Genomic DNA, 24243 nt, shown 5'->3' with positions numbered 1-24243 from the left:
CATTAAAGAAAACGATGGCAAATAAAATATGTTCCTTGAGCTGAAAGACAAGTAAAGGGAAGGAAAAAGCAAGCAGTGTCGCCTTATGTTACTTTATTTCTTTGTGTAAAGATCCATTAACTATTCATGCTTCTCCATTTATAAAAACAAGGAACTGTGTAAAGTTTATTACCTCATTTTCAGCAACAATCGCATTCCAATTAGTAGGAGTCATTTAGGAGTGTTTATTAGATCAAAAGGCATAATGCAGAGAAAAATAAAATAAGCAGGCATTTAGAAAATGTCCAGAGGATAAGAAACTGCCTTGTGAAGAATAAAATAGGCCAGAGTTAAAAGACAGGAATTACTCAACATTTCTATTTTAAAACCACTTAAAAGTTGGGAGATGTTTCAAAGGCCCAGGAAACAGGGAACTATTTCTCTGGTAAAAAATCTGATCTTAAATGTTTTTATCATCTGAATTTTCAAGAGAAAATATAGTACTTGTGAAGCAAGATTAGGCCTGCCATTCCTTGCCTGGAGATTACTGCAGAGAACAACCAGGACGTGTGGTTGTGTGATAAACAGAAACCACCGTAGGAACTGCCAATCTTGGATTTGAGAGAATCAGTTTATTTTGCCCCATTCAATACCAGAAGATTGAGTCCTGCTAGTTCTTCCCCACATACACTCTAAAAAAACTTCTTTTTTGGACGGGGAGGGGTCTATCCATGACACATTCCACACTTGTCAAAAGAACCTGCTTAAGACCACCTTATGTGAGATCGATGCCTCCAGGCCAGCTGTTTGTCTTTGCAGCATTCAGGGATGTGTGCAGAAGACATTATGGCCTTAAACTTCAAAACATTAGATATCTACTTTAAGCTTCCCTAATTCTTCTTTACAACTCATGAATTTATCCAAAACTTTTTTGAATTTCATTTTATTTTTAATGTGTAACTTGCAACTTCTCTTGAAATATAGTCCATATGTTCTAGGCTGGGCAAAAAGATGTCACATTTTAATGTGAAATGATATTTAATTTTTAATGATGGCCCCTAACTCTCCACAACCATATCTATAGTCTTAATGCTTCCTAATATTTATGAAACACAATTACCAGATGGCTTAGGCAAATAGTGCTTAGATTCATGGCATGGAATTCTCTGAAGTCCCTGACAATTTTATGTTCCATGAAATACTACAAAATTCCACCTCTGCCAAAAAGTGCTTCTGTCCTCACAAAAGGAAAAAAGGAAAAGCAGCTTTAGTTTTTCCGCTGGATTTAAAATGACAGAAAAAAAACCATCTGATATTGGGTTGTTCTCCTTTAGTTAGGAAGATTTGAAAAAACAAAAATGGTGATTCACAATGAATTACTGTAAGGTTTATCAGATCGCCACAGGGAGCATAATGCAATGCTACTTTTCAGTGATTATACCATCAGTGAATAATGAACATTCAGAAATTATTAAATGCCTGCTTTGAGGGGTCATAGGCCTATTGTTAGACTTTCAAGGGTTTGTGCCAAAACTCTTCTGTGATCAGTAAGGAATAAGAAAACTCTGCGTTACTAGCAACTTGAAGTCTTTCTGCACAGAAATCATGAGGTTCTGGTGCCACAATGTCAGCAGCAGATAGCCTCTGCCTAAAGCGTTCACCTGCAAACCAAAATTCTTTTTAGTTAGAGGCAAAACAGAAACAAAAGCAAAACAACAAAGGACAAAAAAAAAAAAAAAAAAAAAAAAGAGAAAGATACACAATTAAATCCAATGTCAACAAAAAAATCCCAATCTCTATAGTTTCTCCTGGGGGTGGGAGGTGGGGAGGAGACAATTTTACCTGATAAAAGAAATAACTGCACCATTTATGAGAGACAGACACAGTCACAGCCAAATGCCTCCTTTTAATTTTTAAAGAAAGTCTTTGATGACTTAAGTTCCTAGGAGACTACTCCTAATTTAGCCTTTTTCATATAAATTAAATCTATAATGGTACATTTTTTCTTCTTTTTTTTTGTTCTTATAGCTCTTTTAATATAAAAGCAGTAAAGAAAAAATGTTTTTGGTACATAATGTCTGTCAATGCTGTTTTAACAGCATCAAAAAATAAAAGGACTTCATATATAAGCTATAAAGGTACATTTTCAAAAGTTTATATAATTTCTGTGATGACAATAGGATTATTAAACTCTGAGAGGCTGACAGAAAATCTAGTTTAATTGAACAGACTTTCTAGAAGCGCACAAATACAGCAATCAGTGCTTAGCTTCATTTAAAAAATTCTGTCAGGAAGGGAGGAATAAAATTTGCTCAACAAGGCATTATACTATTTACATGGCTATCAAAGCATGGAAAGTCATACTACTCTGAGCAGGCACAGACAACTTCATTCACCGTACTCCCTCAACTTCCAGAAATGCAGACGCAACTGTCACTTCCTGGAGGGGCTGCAAGGATCTATCCTCACAAGTGGGCTTCAAAAGGATGGTGTTTCAGCAAGTTATCAGAAACCTCTCGGGCTACAAGAGACATCATTTACATACTTCTTTCCTTAAAATATGCTACAACTACAGTATCACCACTCCTGTAACTTTGATCTATTTAAAATAAAGTGAGAAAGGCAAGCAACAGAGGCAGAGCAAAGAAAATCCACATTTGCTGCCCCTTTCTGCTCCAGGAAAAAAAAAAATGCTCTCAAATAGCTTCTACACTTGAAGGGGAAGAAAAAAGGAAAGGGCACTCAAGTGATAGATATCAGCTTATTTGGCAAAGAAAGAGTTAGGAACCAGGTATAAATGTATGAAATTGTGTGGACAAGTACATTTTACATGTGTATTTACTGAGTGAACAGCTAATGTGGTAGTAAGACTCCAGGAGCTAGAATCAGGCAAACTCTGGTTTGAATCAGGGCTCCACCAACCACAAGCTATGTAATCACAAGCAAGTTATTTAACCTCTCAGTTTTCTCAACTGTAAGGTGAAGACAGCAATAAAACAGACAATACAATGTGTCTACACCCCCTCATTATTAAGATCAAATGCAAAAACGCACGTAAAACAGCTGGCATAATGTCCAGCACATAGCAGGTACTCAGTAAACACTGACTATTAATATGATTATTTATTTAATTTATTACACTGCCAGACAAGATTGGCCAAGACTCATAATTCTCTGAAAGAAAAAGAAATGTCAGGGTTGGGAACCTCTAATTTGAGTACAAGAATCTAGAAATTTAACTTCTATAAATAAAGCTATTTTAATTAGTGGCACCACTAAAGTAAATATACCATTTTAGTTATGTAAATTAGGCAGCAACTCAAATTTACTATTTTAAATTAATACTTATCTTTCCTTGGATGAAGAGAGAAGAGGTAAAAAGCAAAAAGGCAAAAAATAAGCAGCGAGACAGAAATTAACATTTTTCCATTAAGATAATAAGACAAAAATCACAGCAACCTTGTATGTAGCTCTAATGCATTCAACTCGTTATTGGTTTTCATCTTCTGAGGGAATAGGAATGTCAAAAAGGAACAGGACAGACACTAGCTCACAAAACAGAAGGAAACAAAACTACAGAAAGCATCTCTTGATACCGTACAAGGGTTAACCAAGAAGTCTACAATTGAAAACTAATGTTGTGGTTTATAAGGCCAACAGTGTGTAAAAAGAAACAATCATGGGTTTTAAATTAATCTTAAAAGGCATGAAAAATGTACCTGCTTCTTTTAAAGTGCTGCATTTCTGATAGATAGATGTCCTCAAGGTGGGTGCCCTTACATTATACAGTCTCATCTTCTCAATCCGAGAGTCAAAGACTCGAAGCAAAGGATCTTTCTCTTCCCACTGGGACATAATTTTATTATCAATAAAGGTGGCAAACATCTGTGTTTCAATGAATCGTGAAAGAAAAGGCAGGTAAGGCTCAGGCTGGTCAGACAGAAAGGAAGCCTGTAATGAGATAAGTAGGCAATTGTTAGTGCAAAGAGACCATCTCAACGCTACATGACAAATCCAAAAATTTTCTGTTGCTAACATCATTCCTTTTCAATCTGAAAAGACACAAAACCGATGCTTAAAATGTAAAAATCCTTAAAACTCCACTTTTTCTTCCTATCTTCTAAATTCATAGAATTTAGGTCACTTAGTTCTTTGGCACTGATCCTGCCTTTCAAAACTGATTTACGCTCTAGACCTCATGACCATTATGCAGAAAAGAGGGCATCATTGATGAAAGATGGTAGATCCGTTGCTACACGATCATCAATCATTGTCTTCACTTACCATTAAATCTGACCCCTTTCCCCAGTGAGCTGTAATTTCTTTTGCTCTCTGTTCCTAGCCTGTGCCAAATACCTCCAAGTCATAAGGCAGCAAGGTGATTAACTGGTACAATAATAATAATATATACATAAGCAATAATCTTAACAAATTCAACAACGTGGAATCTGTGCTTATGGGTAAAATCTTTTGTTCAAGTGGATGTTTTCCTAGGAAACTGATGGATGAGTTTAACCCAAGATCAAACTCCATCCAGACCTGTGCTGACAGAATAGTTTGGGCCTTAACAACTAAAAAAAGCGCTGCCTGAAAAACCATCCAAAGTCAGCCAAGCCTTTGGAAAACGTGTACAACTAGCCACTTGTTCCTGTTACCAGCTTGTGTGCTTGCATGGAATGGTTCAGTAAATTGTAATCCGTTTCTAATTCAAAGGGTTCACTTTTTCCTTTGGCTCTTCAGGTCCATGTGTGTAGAGGAATTCTAGTCACAATTTGAATTTTAGTCACTAGCTAAAATTTGTAAGTGGATTACCATTTCAGCTGCAGGATTGCTTCTGCTTTTCATTCTTTTGATTAGGTGCAATGTGGCAAAAGCCCGAAAGGGAAAGGTGGAAGGATAAGTTCTGTCCTAAGGTTATTCTCCTTAATACTCATTAGCTTCCTCCTCGCATATTTATTTAGGCAGTAAATTCTGAAATTTAGGATGCCTTTGAAAAACTTCCTTACAGAAATCCACTTATTCAATTTAAGCGCCTCCACAGTTCAGATGTAGTTACACAAATCCAAATAGCCAAAGAAAGGTTCACAGTCATCGCCAGAAATCAGCTCACCTCTTCAAAAGACATTTTACAGATAAATATCAGTTTTACTTTTCATAGAGCAAACAGTCTTTTTTCCTAAATGAACCAAATGTCTGGCTTTTGATATTCAGATCCTTGTGGGCTATATCACTTAAGCTGGCAAAGACTTGGCTTGCAGGAGTAGTATGTGATAGTCCTGTAAATTTTCCTAGCGAAAAATGAGATGATTACAAGCCTTCTGGAATCCAACATGAAACTTTCATTTATCTAGGGGTTATATAAAAAGAACTCCATTTATAGTTTGAAGCTACATAAAGATTAAAAAGGAAGAAAGTACCAGTGCTAGATTTAGGTAAGAATTTGAATTGCTCAAGGATAAATCATGAGTATACACAGATTAGTTCCAAGCTGGCTAGGAAAAAATGTGGAAAAACAGTTAGGCTTAATGAGAAAGCAACCTAAGATCAGGAATACATTTGGAGAGGTGAAAGCTTCTTTTTTTAAAAAAATTTACTAAAGAAGTTTTTTTCAAACATAAACAGCACCAGAAATTAACTGTTACATGTGGTTTATATAGTTCATCTAAAAAAAATCTGATGAAATAATAAAATAATCCTTTATACTACCCACCTTTACAAAAATTTTTTATTAATACTTATTTGTCAGATGCTCCAAGATTGTAGATTAGCCTCTTAGAACATATTAGAGAGTCTTTCATGATACAAAGATGACATTAACAAAAAGCCATAATTCACCCTAACAGCAATATCACGCCTCGGCGGTCACAGAGGCAAGGGCCTGAACTACACTCTAGTGACCTGAGAGAGTTAGTGCACACCCCTAAGTGCTTCTGTCTGGGGAAAAAAAAAGGTGGGAATGTCCAGAAAACCTGGCAGAAGAATACACTGTAGTAAATCTTAGAAAGAAGCTTCAATGATAGCAGCACAGTCAAAAGTCAGTGTCATTCTCTGCCTTCCCTTTCCAAAATCTTCAGAACAGAGGCTTAAAGTCATAAAATCTCATTTTTCCTATAAAACCTCACATTTTCTCTCTTTTGATCCTAAGGTGAGATAAAAATTTACCTTCTGAAAGTAAACTGTTTGTTACCTTTACACGGGCAAGGTGTGACTTCATTGTAGGATGAAGACAAAATATAAGAATAAGGATTTACTAGAAAAGGAATAGGCCTCATTTAACTAGACTTGATCCTAAAATATGAGTAAATAAAACTCTTACAAGGTGAGATAGTGTTAACAGATTTGAAAAACGTATGGAATTTAAGAGTTTCTACTTCAAACATCTTCAAAGTATAGAAAATTTAAAAATGAGGTTAAAGGCAATTAAATACATAATTCAATGAGCAGCTTAATGAGCTGGTTAACTTATACTTTCCTGTGAAATTACTTTATCTAGTATAAAATACTGGTAAAAAAAAAAGTTTTTATTGGGAAGGGGAGTGGAAATCATTTTAAAAAGTTAACAAAATCAATAATATATTGCCCACTAAGAACCATAAAAAGGGAAATGCTGGTTCTTTTTACTTTGTCAAAATTCTGCATCTGTTCCCGGTTGGTCAGCCAGGATTCCATGTCCTGGGCAGTCTGAATCACAAACGCTTCATAATCTGCAAACATCTGTGTAAAGCGGTTAGCAAAGACCTCTCGGAGCTGTACGTTGAGCTGGTAGTCCCTTAGTTCTGCCTCTTCACACTGCAGTTTTAAGTCTTTTTCTTTTTCACTCAGAGAGGCAGAGAGGTCCATCTTCTCCACGGTCACACCAGTCCGCTTGGCCAGAGCCTGTAGGCGGGCTATGGTTTCGTTGCCCTTCAGTAACTCATACATGCTGATGTTATTAGCAGAGACATTGCCATTCTTCTTGTCGTTGACCAAGTCTTTCAGAACCAGATTCTTTAGCTTGGTGGCACTCTCACTGCAATGTAGGCTGCCCTCAGGAGGGATCCCAAATTGAAGAAGAACTTCAGAGAGTTCCTGGATAAAATCTATTTTATTGGGGAACTGTGGAAATTCTTCGGGCAACTCAATAAAATGGTTGTCAATATCCACAAAACACAAATTAGCCTGAAAGAGAAAAAAGAAATACAAAGGTTTTAAGTTGGGAGATTGGGACTGACATATACACGCTACTATATATAAAAGATACCTTTTGTATAGCATAGGGAACTCTATTCGGTGCTCTGTAATGACCTGTATGGGAATGGAGTCCAGAAGAGAGGGGATATATGTATATGTATGGCTGATTCACTACGCTGTACAGCAGAAACTAACATAACACTGTAAATTAACTATATTCCAATCAAAAGATTAATTAAAAAAACTTTTACTTAATAACATGCTAAAAGTATCAATTAAAAAAATACAAAAGTTTTAAAAGTAAAGGAATTTTATGTTCTAAAATATTCTTGCCAACTATTATAAACAAAATCACAGGTTGCATTGTCTTTTATGTTAACCGTCTCAGAGTTAAGAATATTTTAGTCTTTAAAAATAAATCTCGGGGACCTCCCTGGTGGTGCAGTGGTTAAGACTCTGCCTGCCAATGCAGGGGACACAGGTTGGGGATCCCTGGTCTGGGAAGATCCCACACGCCGCAGAGCAACTAAGCCCGTGCACCACAACTACTGAGCCTGCGCTCTAGAGCCTGTGTGCACAACTACTGAAGCCTGTGCACCTAAACCCCATCCTCCGCAACAAGAGAAGCCATCGCAATGAGAAGCCCGTGCACCACAATGAAGGGTAGCCCCTGCTCAGCAATGAAGACCCAACACAGTCAATAAATAAATAAGTAAATAAATAAATAAAAATCTGTTGCCAGCATTTTTCTCTATGTGAGGGAATATATAAGTATATATTTAATACATATGAATCATTTCCCCTGGGTCTCATCAGTTTACTATAATCTGGATATGACTCTGTAATATACGGCATCCAATAGGTATTCCTTAGATAGATAAAAGCACACAGACTCATAGTACCTTACAAACAGAAGGCACTGGGTAAAATAAAATGCTCACTGATCTTGAACTTTCTATGCCATTCCACTGCTCTAACGCTGTTTATAGTGTAGAATTAACAATAATTGCTAGAATTAGCAGCTGTAATACCCCAAAATGGAATGAAATTGGCAAAGAGCAATCCAGTTCACAGAAAATCTACAAATTTTCACTCTATCCAAAATTAGCTTCCACCTCTTACATGGCAAAACCATTTCAGAAGCCACTGGACAAAAAGCAGGAGGCAGAGAGCAGTGGGGGCAAGTGCCTAGAGAAAGATAAGTGACTCAGACTTGACTTGAATATTTTTGAGTCGAGGAAAAGAGGAGATAGAAATGAGGAAATGTTTTTGAGTTTGCTTACACTCTAGATTTTGAATCAAAAGACTTTAAAATATCTTTCAAGTAGATATAGGAACTTCAAGGGGCTAAGTATCTGCATAGAATTTGGATTATCCCTCAGGTACTTGGTATACACAAAAACAGCATTTTACCTTCACTGTTCATCCCCTCTTAATCAGAACAAGGTTGGCAGAGTAAAGGAAAATCGGGCTCCTAAACTGTGGAGGAGGAGGAGGGCAAGGTACTCCACCACAGAAAACTGATTCTGACGGCACCAGTGGCACAACACGAGGCATGGGGTGAAGTCAATAAACAGAAGCCTCCCCTTAGGCTTCCCAATCTCCCTGCCCCCCAACAACGCCCCCAGGTCAGCAAGGAGAGACTTCATACGTCTTCTGATCCTAAGTGCCAAGGCAAGATGAAAAGAGGAGAGCAAACAACTGGGTCTCTGTTACGCTCTTTTGATCCCTGTTCTTCACGTTAGATAGTAATGAGCAAGTAAAGCAAAGTTCCAAATTAAGAGGCATAAAAACTCAAGACTTTCCACCATCCAAAACCAGAATCAACAGTGATTCTTCAGGCCTAAAATAACCTTTGAATCCAACCCTTTAATTCTGCAGGTGAAGAAACTGAGGCCCAAGAAGGTAGGTGACTTCCTGACACCTGTTCCAGACATGCACCCTCAAACAGCCTGGTAGCTTAAAGGGTTTTTTCCTTCTCCATTATGCCTCTCTCCAATGTCAACAGTTTTCTCTAAATAAAGTAAGAGCTGAAGTCACATCTCACTGAAGACAGTAGCGCTACTTATAGCTTTATTTAAATCCACATCTTTATATATGTTTCTACAGTCTCTAGAAAGTAGGATATATTGTAAGGCTTAAAGGGAGAAACTAGGTCACCATAATTCAAATGGATGATTCAGTATTTTTAAAAACAGAAGAAAAAATTCACCAACTTGCTAACCTACATGTTAACAAGCAACCTCTCACCACTTACGTTTTGTACTGTATCCTTCATTAATGCTTTCCTCCTATTTTCTTCTATCCCTCTCCTTCTCCTATGCAAAGAGAAAAATGATACATTTGGGGAAATTTTAAAGCTTGTTATGCTCATGTAATCACTGCTGAGGCAAAAATGTGTGGCCAGGTGGGTGTTCCAGCACCACAGCTACTGGCCTGTCTTCATGTTCCCACCAGTCTCTCTCACCCACCTATGCTGGCTTACAAGGGCCTGACCTGGGGCTCTGATTATCACAAAGTAGAAACAGGGAATGTAAACTTGTGTTATAAAAATTTATTGAAGAAAAGCCAAAATGCCCTTAGAGCATTCTGATAAGTCAGTTTCTCACTTTTAATACCATTAAATTAAAAAAAAATTTTAAGAACTCAAGAATGAAAAATATACTCGACATCTCAATCTTATGTGGTTTTAGAACTAAATATTTCTTTTTTTAAAAAAATATATTTATTTATTTATTTGGCTGCACCGGATCTTAGTTGCAGCACACGGACTCTTCATTGTGGCATGTGGGATCTAGTTCCCTGACCAGGGATCAAACTCGGGCCCCTTGCATTGGGAGCGTGGAGTCTTAACCACTGGACCACCAGGGAAGTCCCCAGAACTAAATATTTCTATACTTTTACTGATTAACACTGCCCAGAAGCCTTCATGATACGTAACTGCTTCCAGTTAAAAACAACAAACATTCCCTCAAAAGTAGGGGACAAAGACTTGAAGCCTCTGATCTCTTCTGCCATGGAGCCTTCCCATGCTCCTATCCTAAAGGCATTCTGATTTCCTCTGTATATATTCTTAGCTCTTTCATTCCTCCTTTTCCTTTTTTTTTGGCCTGTGTTATTGATATTTGTAAATGTCTTATTTTGGAAAGCAGAAATCACCTCTTAAAGGTGACTTTTTTCTCCAGATGTCTCCCAGTATATCATACACTAGTAGTGTATGAGACAACTGTTTGCTGAATGAATGAATAAGGCTCAAGGAGATGGTCATGTTGTGGAACCTTAAAAACAGGCAAGAGGAAGAAGTATCCAGGAACGTGAGGCCAGGGCAGCTCTCTCCATGTTTGTTGGTAAGAGTCCTGGTTTCTCAATGGCCGAAGTTAAGCTGGCATAAGGGTAAGCCAGAAGGCACATTTTCATAGAATTTTAGGGCAAGATATGACAAAAAGCAAGTAGCAAAAGCAATGCTGTTTCAGTTTTTCCTTTGATTTTTTGTCTACTATTCACTGTCAAGATGAGCAAGAAAGGTAGAAAGTGAAGTACCAGTCTATGCAACTAATCCTCAGTGCTACATCCTTCCACCATCCCTCTTCCCGCCCCCCCCACCCCGTCTCCACCAAAATAACAAACGGCTACCTGTGCCTATCATTTTGGAATCATAGGGCAAGTGAGTGGGTAGTTAATGATAAGTCTATGTAGTTACATTAGTTAGCTAACAACTAAAATTATGCCTTTTAAAAATAACCATTTCATAAACTTATCATTTTCACAACTGTTCTAAGAAGCCCTCTATTTTTAGATATTATGTTATTTTACAGTTTTCAGGGAAGGGGGGCGGTATTACTAGTCACTTTTTAAAAATGACTATTTTTATACCCACTTCCTCCTCCAAATTATGTGGAGTAGATTATTTCATCTCACTGTAAAATGACACCAGAGCAAAGTGATATGCTGTTAGCCTTTTCTTCTAACACAGTAATGCACTAATGTCTACTTTCTATACAGAAGCACTGCTATTTTCACAGCTGATTCAGGTTATTTCTTATTATTCTACTCTACGAATAGATGAGTATGTATATTTATTAAAGTGTTGGTTTAGTGAACGAAAAATTAGAAAATCACAGACATTACTGTAAAAGCTTTCATAATTTTTAAGTTTATTTTTAGAGTCAGAGGATACACAGAGACACAGAGACAGAAAGATTTCCTGACAACAAATACACCAAGGCGGCATTTAAAATTTCTCAACAATTATTACTCATGCAAAAGTGGAAATATTTGTGTCTAAACAAATATCATTTAATTAACATGCAAAGAGACCAGATACTCAACAAGAAACTAAAACATCACTGTTTAAGTCTTTAAAACAAAATGCATTTGGCTAGTCTGTTTATTTTTCCTTGAAAATTTAAAAGACTTACTTCTTTGAACCAACAAGATACTCAACACAAGAGAAAACAAGAGTTCAGATATTAGAAAAAAGAGGTATAAGAGAGAGGCGGAAGCAGAGAACGTGCACAAGCTCAAAGAGAGCAAAGCAGTTTGCATGTGTATTTTATGTGACCTGGATCAAGCTATTTTCCCCTGCACAAAAATGTTAATTTCGGCAGGGAAACATTCATTAGAATAAAGTAAGCAATGGATGATTACAGGAATCATTACTGGGTATAACGGCTGTGGCTTAGTGTGTTATTTTAAATTCATTTATTAAAATGAGACTCTCTATGGAAAATAAGAACAAACAAAAGTGAAGGGCAGTATGGAAGATTTTATAAAGAAAGGTGCTAATTAAATAGCTAATAATATAATATACTTAACCATTTTATGTTCTTTAATAGGCCATGGCACTCTTATCAATATTTCAATTCAAAGGCTTTACATTTTAATTCTGAGTACATTTAACAACAGCTAAAAATTAGATTCAAAATGCTCTCAAGAATTCCTGTTTATTTTCTTCTGAAACAACATTTGAAAATACAACACACAAAGCATAGTAAACTTAAGGTAGACTAAAAGCTAAGGGTTAGAATTTTTACCACAACCAGTGAGCTAAGCTGACATTTGGAAAAAGCTGGTAACTGGCCCTTATGTCTGAAAACACAGACTATTGAAGTATTTAATACTTCCATGATCCCTAGCCTGCTGAAAGATGTTACTTTTCATTTGATAGAGGTCAAGAATCAAATTCACCTCAATTAATACAATAATTCTGAAGGATGTTAAAATTGGGTGGTATCACTTAAAATTTATCACATGAATAAGAAAAAAGAAATAAAATGTTATTAGAATAATAAAGCAACTAGATAATATTACTATTGCTCCACCTTCACAAATTTACAACTGTGAAAATCTGCCACCGTCCTGCTTTGATCCACGTTTAATTAATGACCATATCATAATAATAACCACCAGGAGTCAGGATCTCCATTCTACGGCTGAGCCTCTGCCCTAGACCGACCTGGAAGATTCAGAATAGCCAGAGACTCAGTTTGGGCAAAGACAATGCTATCTAACAAAAGTGACCTTGACCTAAATCGACAAACAGCAAATGCTTCATCATTCATTATAAGTTTTACCTCTTGAGGAAGTTCTAGCTTAGAACGGTCAGTTCCTTCTTTTGACTGAAGGCCCATCAGATAAGGGACAGGAGCATCAAGAAAATGTAGCAGAGAAGCAGGGAGGATGGGCACGTACACATGCTGCCACTGAAACGGGAACAGAAGTGTGGTGATGCCTTCTGCCACAGTCATCAGGCGCTGATAATCTGCATAGAACAACAACAAAAATGGAGGGGAAGATTCCAAGTCAAAACAGAATCACTCCATTAAGCCTGAAAATTTCAATTTCCAGAAAAAATTCTTGTGTTAATAAACAAGTAAAATGTTTCTTCACAATCATACAGAAAAGAGGTCACTTGTATTCCACCATAAGTAAAGAGTTAAATGGTTTCACCTGAATGTTTTTAAGGGGGTATGAGTAGGTGGGAAACATTATTAAACTCTCTGCTTCTGAAAACACTGATGTGAACTGACATTCCCTTAAAATGCAAAGCAAATAAGAACTAATAAAACTGCTTTGGGCACCTCTTCCACTGAAAATGTGCAAGACTATTGCTACTGATCACTTTTTAAATACCTGTATATCTATAGAATCCTCAATTCAGAGGATTTTTTCTTGTATAAATGATCATGGCGATAGCCTACACTCATCCTGATGATATTTATTTTAGCCTTCATTTTGTGGATACAAGAAATCAACAGATAATATGCATTCCTAGTCACACTTCCTACATTAACCTCCAACCCAAATCTAGGGACAAAGCGAAAGCTACCAGAAAATCAAAGGTTGGTTTTTTTGTTGTGTTTTGTTTACATCAACTAATTTATCAAAACTAAAAACTATCCACAATATTAAAATGCCCTCTCGCCCCACTCCCAGTTTTACTGAAAAACAACTGACATATAACATCGTATTACTTTTAGGTGTACACCACAATGCTTTGATATATGTATAAACAGCAAAATTAATTACCACAGTAAGTTTAGTTGACATTCATCAACTCACAGTTACAAATAAAGTGCCCTCTAAAACCACACTGCCATGGATGCGATAGTATGCATATCTATATACATACCAGAGTGCTATATCCCTATTTAAACCTTTGGATGCAGATGTGTTTCAGAATTCAGATTTTTTCTTTTTTAATTTAGAAAGGTAATATCATGCATACGACATGTACTTAAAATATCCAGGGCAGGACCCTATAACCAAATACATTAATGTTTCTGCAGCAAACTATATGAGCATCCCAATATACCCAAAGCATTTAAATAAGGTCACTTTGGTTCAGGTCTTATTTTGCCAATAAATGAGTTACCAAAAAAAGTTTGATTTTCAGAATGGATACTGTGGAACTGTAATAATTCTCTCACACAATTCACTGTGCACAAATACAGTAAAATCTAGGGGAGTAAGACTTTGGGGGAGTCTTTTTAAAAAGGTTAATGGAAATGATCTGATGCTACTTGGTTCATATCAAACTCAAAGAACACGCAAAAGCAGGATGTTTTCCATTAAAATTTTTTTTGTGTTGTTTTATAATCTGTAAATGACTACCTTTAACAGTCTACAACAATGTGATTTTGATCACGAATCATCAGCTATCCATAACCTACATGTATTTAAAGTTTTCCTTATTTGATTCATTAGTAAATTTTAGGTGAAAACCTGTTTACAGGAATACTTCTAAAAAACAAATACCACTCAGCTTGAGGGAAGAGGGTGTTTGGTATTTTGTGGGTTGCACAGTGACTGTGCTTAGGGTAGATGGTCCCGTGAGACTGTTTATGGCCACAGAACAACATGGCTCAGCTGTGAGCATCTCATCAGTCTGCAGTAACAGGGAGGCTGAGCTGTGAGAGGCTAGGTCAGTTCCTGGGTGTCACGGCTTTTTTATTTCTTTCTCAATTATAAGCCAGACACAGGTGAAAGGTTCGGGGTTTTAGGTAGTCAGATCCTGTGCCAGTTACATACTGATCTACCTGCTGAGCTCTAAAGCAACTCCATAGGTGGTCAATGAAAATGGACTGGGCCGTAAGTAAGCAGGTTCCCTTTTACTGTGAGCACACTGTGAAGCTTCTGCCAGTAGATGACACCGGAGAGACACTGCAGGAGGAAGGGCTTCTCTTCCCTGGTCTGGAATGCAGTGAGCAAGGTGTAGTGTTTTGTGTGTTGTTGCTCCTGCTGCGTGGCTGACCAGTGGTGTGGATATGTGAGGACATCTGGCAGTCCACTTCCTCAGCCACGTGCCCAAAGTAGGCAGTCTTAGTGACTGGGCCCTCCTAACACGGATGCAGCACACTGACATCTCACAGCCACGTGGCACCCTGACAACCTCTGTGTATCTGCTCACCAGCCACAGCTCCCTTGGACCTGGGAGGTTTGTTTTCTGCTTGCCTGGTGATGGAGGACCAGCTCAGACCCAGGCAAGCCACTGACCTCCACCATCCAATGAGATATGAACCTCAGCCTCGGAAGGTGGGTCCCCTTCCAAGCTTGTCCTTTCTAGGGTACCCTGTAGAGTTTTCTTCGTGTCTTTATAAGTTACTTACCTCTTACAGCTTAATAATTTTTCATATTACATTCCTCTGTTTAAATTATTGTGTGGTTTAATCTGTCTCCTGGTTGGACCTATGCTGAAAGGCAGAGAGTTTTAAGCAGTCAAATCAAATCCCTAGCAGCTTGGCTACTTTATTTACTGTAGATGGGAAATGTTCAATGTCAAAGAAAACACAAATTCTTTAAGGAATGGCAAGCAGCATCTTGGGCTATTTTCTTGCTTTGATTATAGAAAACTTTCACATGGGAAGTGACAATAAATTATACGTTTTCCCCTCTTCTAGTAGCCATGAAAGACTGATACACATGGTTTACTTTTCCTTCCCCACAATTTCACCCACTTGTCGTGGGTGTTCTATGTCTATTCTTTCCCATTCTGCTTTCTCAAGATTAGTTTAAATGCCATGCACTTTTTAATAATGCAATTACTTAGCAGAAACAAGACAATTCTTTTTAACTGAATCAAGAAATAAAAGGTAGTTTTCTTTAAGCATGTTTTTAAAAATTTAAATAATGTAGGAAAATTACTTTTTCTTTGATACTCAAAGTGATGAAAGTGTAATAAGTTTCCATGTTTAAGATATGCCTCTGCATGGCATATGAGGCTCTTCGTAATTTGGCCCTTTCCTGCCTCATTTCTTACCACCACATATACAGCCAATTCATCTGCCTGCAATTCATTTACTGAATGTGACATGTTTTCACAGGTCCCTGTGCCTCTGTACACCCTTTCCCTCTGCCCAGAATGTCTCTGCCCCTTGCAGTACCTGGTTAGGTTTCACTTTTCCCTTAAGCAATGGTTCCTCTGGAAAGCATTCCCTAAACTCTTCTTATTGTCACTAGAGTCCTTTCCACGTGCTTCCACGGTACCCCATCTCTATTTCCATCACAGAAATTATTTCTCTCACTAAAACTATTAAAATTCTACTATAATTATCTATTCATGTATCTCTCCTCTCTTCCCTACTAACCATCATCTGCTGGAGAGCAAGTGACTATATTTTTAACCTCAGAATTTCCAGCACTTGGTGCAGATCTACTATATGGTGAGTGGTCAATATATGTGCACTGAGAAGTCAATATGTTAACACCTAAGACATGTAAAATGAAATAAAACTATTGGACATTATGCTTGACCATGTTATACAATAAAACAAAAATTTGTGTCAAAATTTTGCCTAGTGGTGGCACAGGCACAGACCCTGAGAGGGCCTGGCCTCTACCATCTAATCCCCAGGTCTCAGCGCCTGTCCACCAGCATCACTGTGGAGAGTAACATCAGCCCCACAGGAAGAGCAGAGTGGCCTGGGGCTTGAGCTGAGCTTGGGGGCACAGGACCCAAGCTGAAGGCTGAGGAGACGGCTGAATGACACAGCGCAGGTCCAGCACTGGCTGGTGGTGCAATGTGCCATGAAAAGGCCACAATTTCTGAAGTTTACATACTGTGAAGCACTGCCAATGGAGGCATGGGGATGGTGGTGTCCAGCACACCCCCGGTGAACATCCTCATGCGGTCGGAAGATTACACATGTACGAACCCAGGGCAGTGACTGGTGACTAACTGAGCCAAGCTGGCTTTGAGGCCTTGGACCCATGTGCAATTCAGCTTATCTTCCTAGTTCACAAAAACATCATAAAAGGCAGAATATAAATTCAAATGAAGATAAAAAAAGTTACCCTCAATGATGGCTGAAAAGTGAGCTACATTTTGCTTTAATCAGATTGACAAAGATTGAAAAAGAAAATCACAGCAAAGGTGTAGAGAAAAGGGTATTCTCATATATTGCCTTACAAAGGCAGCATAAATTGCTAGAGCCTTGTACTTGGCAATATCTATCAAAAGCTTAAAAATATACACATCATCTGACCGGCAATTCTAGTAATTTATCACATAAATATACAAAAACATATGCCTATGTTTAAAGTGTCATTTATAACAGTAAACTATTTGTAATACCCTAAGTAACTAACAAAAGGGTTAGATTTACGGCCAGTTATATATAATGAAATATACTGAAGCTATTAAAAGCATATCTATATTATTAACATGGAAAACCAAAGTGTTTTTGGTGGCAGCAGGAAGCAGCTAGGTTCTAAAAACCTGCTGAAATTCCACTTCTGGGTATATGCCCAAAAGAACTGAGCAGAGTGCTGAAGATACATCTGTACATCTATGTTTACAGTACCATTATTCACAGCAGCCAAAAGGTGCAAACAACTCAAGTGTCCATCGACGGATGAATGGATAAACACAATGTGGTATACACATACAATGGAGTGTCATTCAGCCCTAAAAAAGAAGGAAATCCTAACACATGCTACAATATGGATGAACCTTAAGGACATTACGCTAAGTGCAATAAGCCATAGAAAGACAAATGCTGTATAATTCCACTTATATGAGGTATCTCAAGTAGTCAATTCACAGAAATAAACGAAGAATGGTGGTTGTCAGGAAGGGGCTGAGAGGAGTGGGAAATGGAGAGTTATTCTTTAATGGGTACTGTTTCAGTTTTGCAAGATGCAAAAGCTCTAGAGATTGGTAATATACTTAATATTACTGAACTTTTCACTAAGCAATAGTTAAGACGGTAAATTTGTGGGGTTTTTTTCTTTCCACAATTTAAAAAACTTGCTGAATCTAATCTATATGGAAATAATCCGTGGGAAGTGGAATCCCCCCAAAATGGATCTATGAGAATAAGTAATTTGAATCTGACTTGAAAAGGACTTTTTATCTGACATGAGATGACTCTTTAAAAAAGTATACATATGTTTCAAAGTCAAATAGGCTTGCAAAATAGGTAATGAACTATATATTCATTGAGAACTGTTTTCCATATTAAAAGGTGTTGTTTAATTCATAATTTTAAATAAAAATATAGTTTCCTATAAACATATCTATACATTCATAAAAACATAATTTTCTAACCTCATGAGGATCTGTGGAAAGCAGTATCTCTTATTGCTTCAATGAAGGTTAAAACAAAAACAAAGTATTTATGCACATACTATGTACTTAAATTATTTAATGTAGGTTAAATATAATTGGTAATTGTTGGTAAAAGAGAAAAAAGATCTGGATTATTTTCCTATTTTACATTACTAATAGTTACATTAATATGCCTAGCAGTTGTTACAGTCTGCAATAACTGTCACAATCAATCTGTTCATTTTAATTTTAGTTAAGTGATCTTTTTTTAAACATTTCTATCTATGGCAGTGTCATGGACTAGGGCTCCAAAACCAACCTAAAAATGGTAAATAAAATAACTACGTAACACCCAATACATGACTATATGAATTTGCAAAAAAAAAAAATAAGGGAAGTCATTGGAGGCCAGGAACAAAATGGGAGCGAGAGTCCAATGTGGTAAAGCTGAAGTGTCTGGCTGTCTTTGGAGTGTTTACTGATCTAAGGTGGCCTAGAGCTTCGGTTTTACTTCTGTGCACGTTGAGGGACAAAGTCCAAGAAGGGCTGGAATAAAGATGGTAGATCCTCTTGCAAAAAGCTAGATCTTTTTAAAAGGCAAAAACCTCAGGGAAAGGAGATCAAGAAAGAAAAAAACAAAACCAAAATGATACAACAAAAAAATCTATATTGCCAAGGAAAGCTGTCTGGCCTGGCCCTGGCCGAGGGAGGAAGGGGGAAAAGAGCCTCCCTGCGAATTCCTATCTACTAGCTAGTTTTCAAGGATGTTTGGGGCTCTCATGCTATCTATACGGCCCAAAGAAAGACTAAGGGTGAGAATTTTAAAGTAAACCTATGTTGCCAATGAATTCCTTTGCCTGGTGAAGGAAAATATAAACCCCTCCTGGAGGAATAAACCCTCAGTCCTCAACTCATGAGATACTGAATTTATCTGAGAAAGAATATAAAATGTGTATGTTTGGTATGTTTAAGGAAATTAAAGGAAGAATTAGGAGTAAGACTACTCATAGGACCACTGAAATTAAAATGTGAAAGGAAGGGTTAATTATGGATTAAACATGGGTAAAAAGAGAATAAGGTGGGAGATAAAACAACCACAACACAGCACAGAGACAGAGAGCTGGTAAAAAAGGTTGAGAGATATGGAAGACTGAGCAAGACAGAATAACATGTTTAATTAAAGTTTCAGGGGAATAAAAAAGAAAAAAGATCTAAGTAAAATTTACAAAGTTTGTTAAGAATTTTCCAAAATGGGTGAAAAATATTAACCCTAGATTTCAGGAAACACAATGAATCACAAGCAGGACAAATAAAGAAACCCTCATCTAGCTAAATCACAGTCAAAATACAGGACACCAAAGACAAACAGAAAATCATACATATAGCCAGAATGAAAACAGATCTGTGGCCAAAGAATGACAATTAGAGTGACTATGATAAATGACTTCTCAATGGCTACGATGGAAACCAGAAGATAGTAGAATATATTGTGCTAAGAAAGAGCAGGAAAAATACTTTCAACATAGGATTTAATATCCAATGAGACCATCTTTCAAAAACAAGGACAAATTTAAAACACTCCGATGAACAAAATCTATAGAGAATGCCACCTTATTTAAAGAACTTGTAAGGGTACACTTTAGGAATAAGGAGACTAATTCCAGAAGAAATACCTAAGATACAATATGAAATGTAAATTTTCAAAAAATGGCAATTATGAATAAATTTAAGCGAAACCAAGTATATAAAATAAATATACCTAATTTGAGGGATTGCTAAAATTCTGAGCAATTATAATCAAGTAAGCCATGATGGGGGTGACTGGAGTCAAAGCATTTTTAGAGTATCTATATTTTAAAGATTCCGATGAACATAATACTGAGTGTTCATGTTAAAATCTCAAAGTTTACCATTAATAAAGAGAAACAGAGTATATAATATCTACAATAATTAAATGAAAAAAATTGCAATGCGAAAAAACATTTCAATTATTTCAAAAGAAGGCAAAAAGGAAAAAAAAGAGGGAAAAAGGCAAATGGTCAAAATAAATGAAAATTTTAAAATTCTTAGAATTAAATAATGAAAATACCAGATACTAAGACTTGTGGGATGCAACTAACACAACACTCAAATACTTAAGATGCTAATATGGGGATGGGGTGGGCCCAAAGGAAGTGAAAAACAAAACCAGAAATTTATAAAACAGAAAACAAAGATATGATACAGAGTACAAAGGTAAAAGTTAGTTCTTTAAAAAGAGTAATATAATTGACACACTTTATGGAAAAATAAGGGAAAAAAGAGAGAAGGCACAAATAAATAGAACTAGGGATGAAAAGCAGGACAAAACTATAGACATAGCAGAGATAAAGAAGATAAGGAAATATCATTAAGACTACGTCAACAAACTGAAAGCTAAGAAAATTATTCCTAGAGAAAAGAGAAAAGAACAAAAACTGATTCAAGAAGAAACAGAGGCGCTTCTAGTTTGGTGAACACCTTGCGGTTCGGGGAGGATGATGTGCCTGGAGGGGCATGGAAGCTCTGCGTCCCTCCCACCAACACTTTCTCCTGTTCATCTCTTATTTGGCTGTTCCTGAGCTGGATCCTTTATAATAAATGGTGACAGCAAGTAAAGTGGTTTCCTGAGTTCTGTGAGTAATTCTAGTGAATTATGGAACCTGAAAGTGGGGTTGTGGGAAATCCTAAATTCATAGTTGCCCGGGCAGAAATGTGGGTAGCCTGGGCACCCTATTTGTGGCTGGTGTCTGAAGTGAGGGCAGTCTTGCAGGACCAAACCCTTAAACCTGTGGAATCTGATGTTAATGCCAGGTAGTCAGTGTCAGAAGGAAATTGAATTGTCAGTATCAGATCTGATGTGTGTCAGGGAGGAAAGAGGCTCTCATGTAGTGTCAGAAAATGTGAGATTCAACAGCATGACCCAGGCTCACAGAAGCATGTGGTTTGGGAAGAGAAAGGATGAGGGACAGGACAGTAACCTTTGATTCCTGGGTGACCGCATGGTGAATCACGGCACAGAGGAGCTATGCTGAGATAAATTACTGCAGGTAGAAGTTATCGATGGAATTCATTGATGGATCTAACTCCTGGGGAGCTGTTTCAATGGATGCATAAAGAAATGCAAACCAATAAGAAAAAGGTGAAATAAAATCCCTTGATTATTGTTAGCTATAACAGCTAAAACGAAATTAAAAGAGAGTGCTGGGTCAGATTTTAACACTGGGCCAACCAGCTTCAAAGTTGCCCCAAAGGGAAAAACTATTCAGGGACAACAAACAGCACCTCCAAGGCTCCTGGTCACCAAAGTTCACGTGCAGGGATGGGAGGGGAAAAACCAAGAAACTACTGAGAACAGGGGGCTCAGTGTGAAGGAACGGTCTCATTTTGTAGACTGGTATCACCAGCTTCCTGAAGAAGCTTTACTAAAAAGAACCAAAAGAGAAATTTAGGAGCAGTATATTCGTTTTTTTTTTTTTTTTTTAATTTATATTGGAGTATAGTTGCTTTACAATGTTGTGTTAATTTCAGGTGTACAGAAAAGTGATTTTGTTATACATATACACATATCCACTCTTTTTCAGATTATTTTCCCATATAGGTTATTACAGAGTATTGAGTAGAGTGCCCTGTGCTATACAGGGATAAATTAAGAGGCTGGGATATACACACTCCTATATATAAAATAGATAACCAACAAGGACCCACTGTACAGCAATGCAGTTTTAAGCGAAGGCGGGCACAGTCAGATACGTGTTCTCTATATAGCCGTCAGCCATGTGAAAGGTGGATCGAGGAGAAAGGATGCTGGGGGTTGGAAGGGAGTGAGTCTCCTTGAGAAATGATGAGCCAGACAGGATGGAGAGACCGGCTGAGTGTGAGGCTGAGTGTGCAGGAGGCAAGGAAGAGGAAGGTGAGAGGACAGCTAGAATTCTGGCTTCAGTTGCTGTTGGATGGAGATGCTTCTGCGGCTATCTGGGGAGAAGTGGGTGATGCTGCCCTGGAGGTGTACAGTCGGCTGCTGGTGCTGGAGGTATAGATGCAGGGTCATTAGGATAGAGGTGATCATCAAAACCCTGGAGTAGATAAAATCACACAGGGGATGCACAGAACAAAAAGAGAAGATGGCTGAGGTTGGAGCCCCTGGGAGATGAAGGGGCCGACACGAGGAGAGTGGAGAGCGCTTGTCAGAAGCCAAGGGGAGGAGACAGGATTTTTGAGAATCATTGTGCCACTGTGTAAAATTCAGTAAAGCAGTCAGAGAAGTCAAAGGGAAAACGTGTTTTGGATTTATCAGTAAGAAAGTTGTTGGTGACTGTGGTGAACATCGTTTCCCTGAGGTAGTGGGGGAGAAAGCCGAATGGGAGGGACTGGCAGTGATGGAACTGGACAAAGCACACACGGGAAGTGTGGACCACTCTTTGAAGAACACAAGGCATTAGAATTGTGTGGATTTCACTGCTTAGAGAATGTTGGGAATTCTAAGAAATAAACAATTTGCGTGGCCCGAAGAGAGCAGTATATTCATTTTTAAATGCTGCAGAGTGTAAGGGCTGCTGCAGGCCTCACAGCTAACTATGGGACAAGCCCAGATGGCTATCCATGATACATTCACACAGCAGCTTACTCCCCAGGGAACAGTGAGCCTGGAGGACTGGATAAAAGCTACTGGAGAGTGTGTTTACACGGAGAAGGGGGACTGCCTGACTCCCCCTAAAAATGTCAAGCGGAACACCCCCGATGAATTCACCCCATATTATTCATATGCCAGCCATGTGGGATTGGTGCAATGAGAATCAGGATATTTGCAACAGAAAATGCCCATTACTCAGGTCATGGGCTGTGGGCCCCTTCTGCATCAGCAACCATGTAAGCTTACAGTCAGAGAAGCCTGTCTCAGCTTCCCCTTGTGAATCTTAACAGATGCTAATAAAAACACTGTATTAATTAAAAAGAAAATGTGGACAGGCAGAGGCAAGAGTCAAGGGACTCATCCCAGCAGGGTGGAAATTTTTAAACAGTTTATTAAGAAACTAGGTGAATAAAGCAAATATCAATAGGAATGGAAAAGAGGAAAAAGAAAGAAGGGTATCAAGGGACTCATCCCAGCAGGATGGAAATCTGTGGGTGGTTATTAAGAAAGGGGATGAATAAAATGGACACTGATGGGGTTGAAACAAAGGTGTTAATACAATACTATCTGAGACTGGGTGGATCAAAGGGACCCCTGCTCTTTCCCCTATAGTAAAGGGCTCTAAACAAGTTGAGTCTGTCTACCCCAGTCTGGAGAAATTTAAGACACAGGGAAAGCAATGATTATACCGAGAAACCAGACCTGAAATCACCTGGGGCAATAGTCAGGCAGAATAACTGAGAAAAAGATTGACAAAAAGGACCAGGGTCTCTTCGCTTGAACCCCCTGCTGGCTAAAATGGTCAGAGAGTGGAGAAGAAAAGTTTCTGGGACTCCTTTACTTGGATGGGACCTCATGCACTGTGATACCAAAACCCTTTGGTGAAGTCTTAACATAGGCTACAATCAGATTGAGAGAATATGAAAAAAGTTAAGGTTGACTGATTAAGGTGGAAGTTTGGGTGAAAACTGAATGTTTAAACAGGCTTACCTGAATGGTTTATAGGAATGGATACTGTTTAAATGGGGAACATCTCCCTCTCCTCGAGTAAAACAGATGGCATATCAATTGCCCTCCAATCCAAGCAACAGTAATTGGACACCATGCTAAGTGGGAATAAGACTGCCCGAGCCCACACAGTGTTGTAGACAAGAAGCTGGCGTCTGGCAGACAAATTCTGTACGGGAGCTCTATGTAGAGCACAGACGGGAGCTTATGGCAAAAGCCTGTGAGCGCCTCCCAGTGACAACGATTGGGACACTGGACTGGAGAATTTCCATTTGAGAGGCAATTACTACAGCCTCTATGACTGAAAGGCAAAATTACCCTGAAACCCAAAATAGCCATGTCTTGGGTGCAACGCATGGAAGAGTTCCGTGATAAAATGGAGACTGTT

The 24243-nt window shown here is 38.0% G+C and overlaps 1 protein-coding gene across 1 annotated transcript in view; it reads right to left on the bottom strand.

Annotated features, from left to right (window-relative positions):
- The window catches only part of DENND5B (DENN domain containing 5B), a 97425-nt gene that overhangs the window by 56373 nt on the left and 16809 nt on the right, over nucleotides 1–24243 (bottom strand). The window contains exons 3-5 of the mRNA XM_057702125.1: nucleotides 12723–12910; nucleotides 6601–7137; nucleotides 3699–3930 (exon numbers count right to left, since the gene is read on the bottom strand). Coding sequence (XP_057558108.1) covers nucleotides 3699–3930; nucleotides 6601–7137; nucleotides 12723–12910 — 957 coding nt within the window. The remainder of the gene's footprint in view (nucleotides 1–3698; nucleotides 3931–6600; nucleotides 7138–12722; nucleotides 12911–24243) is intronic.

This window comes from Hippopotamus amphibius, chromosome 12, assembly GCF_030028045.1.
Source record: "Hippopotamus amphibius kiboko isolate mHipAmp2 chromosome 12, mHipAmp2.hap2, whole genome shotgun sequence".
NCBI classification, from domain to species: Eukaryota; Metazoa; Chordata; class Mammalia; order Artiodactyla; family Hippopotamidae; genus Hippopotamus; species Hippopotamus amphibius.
The sequence above is the reverse complement of the archived record's forward strand: the minus strand, read 5'-3'. Positions and strand labels throughout refer to the sequence as shown.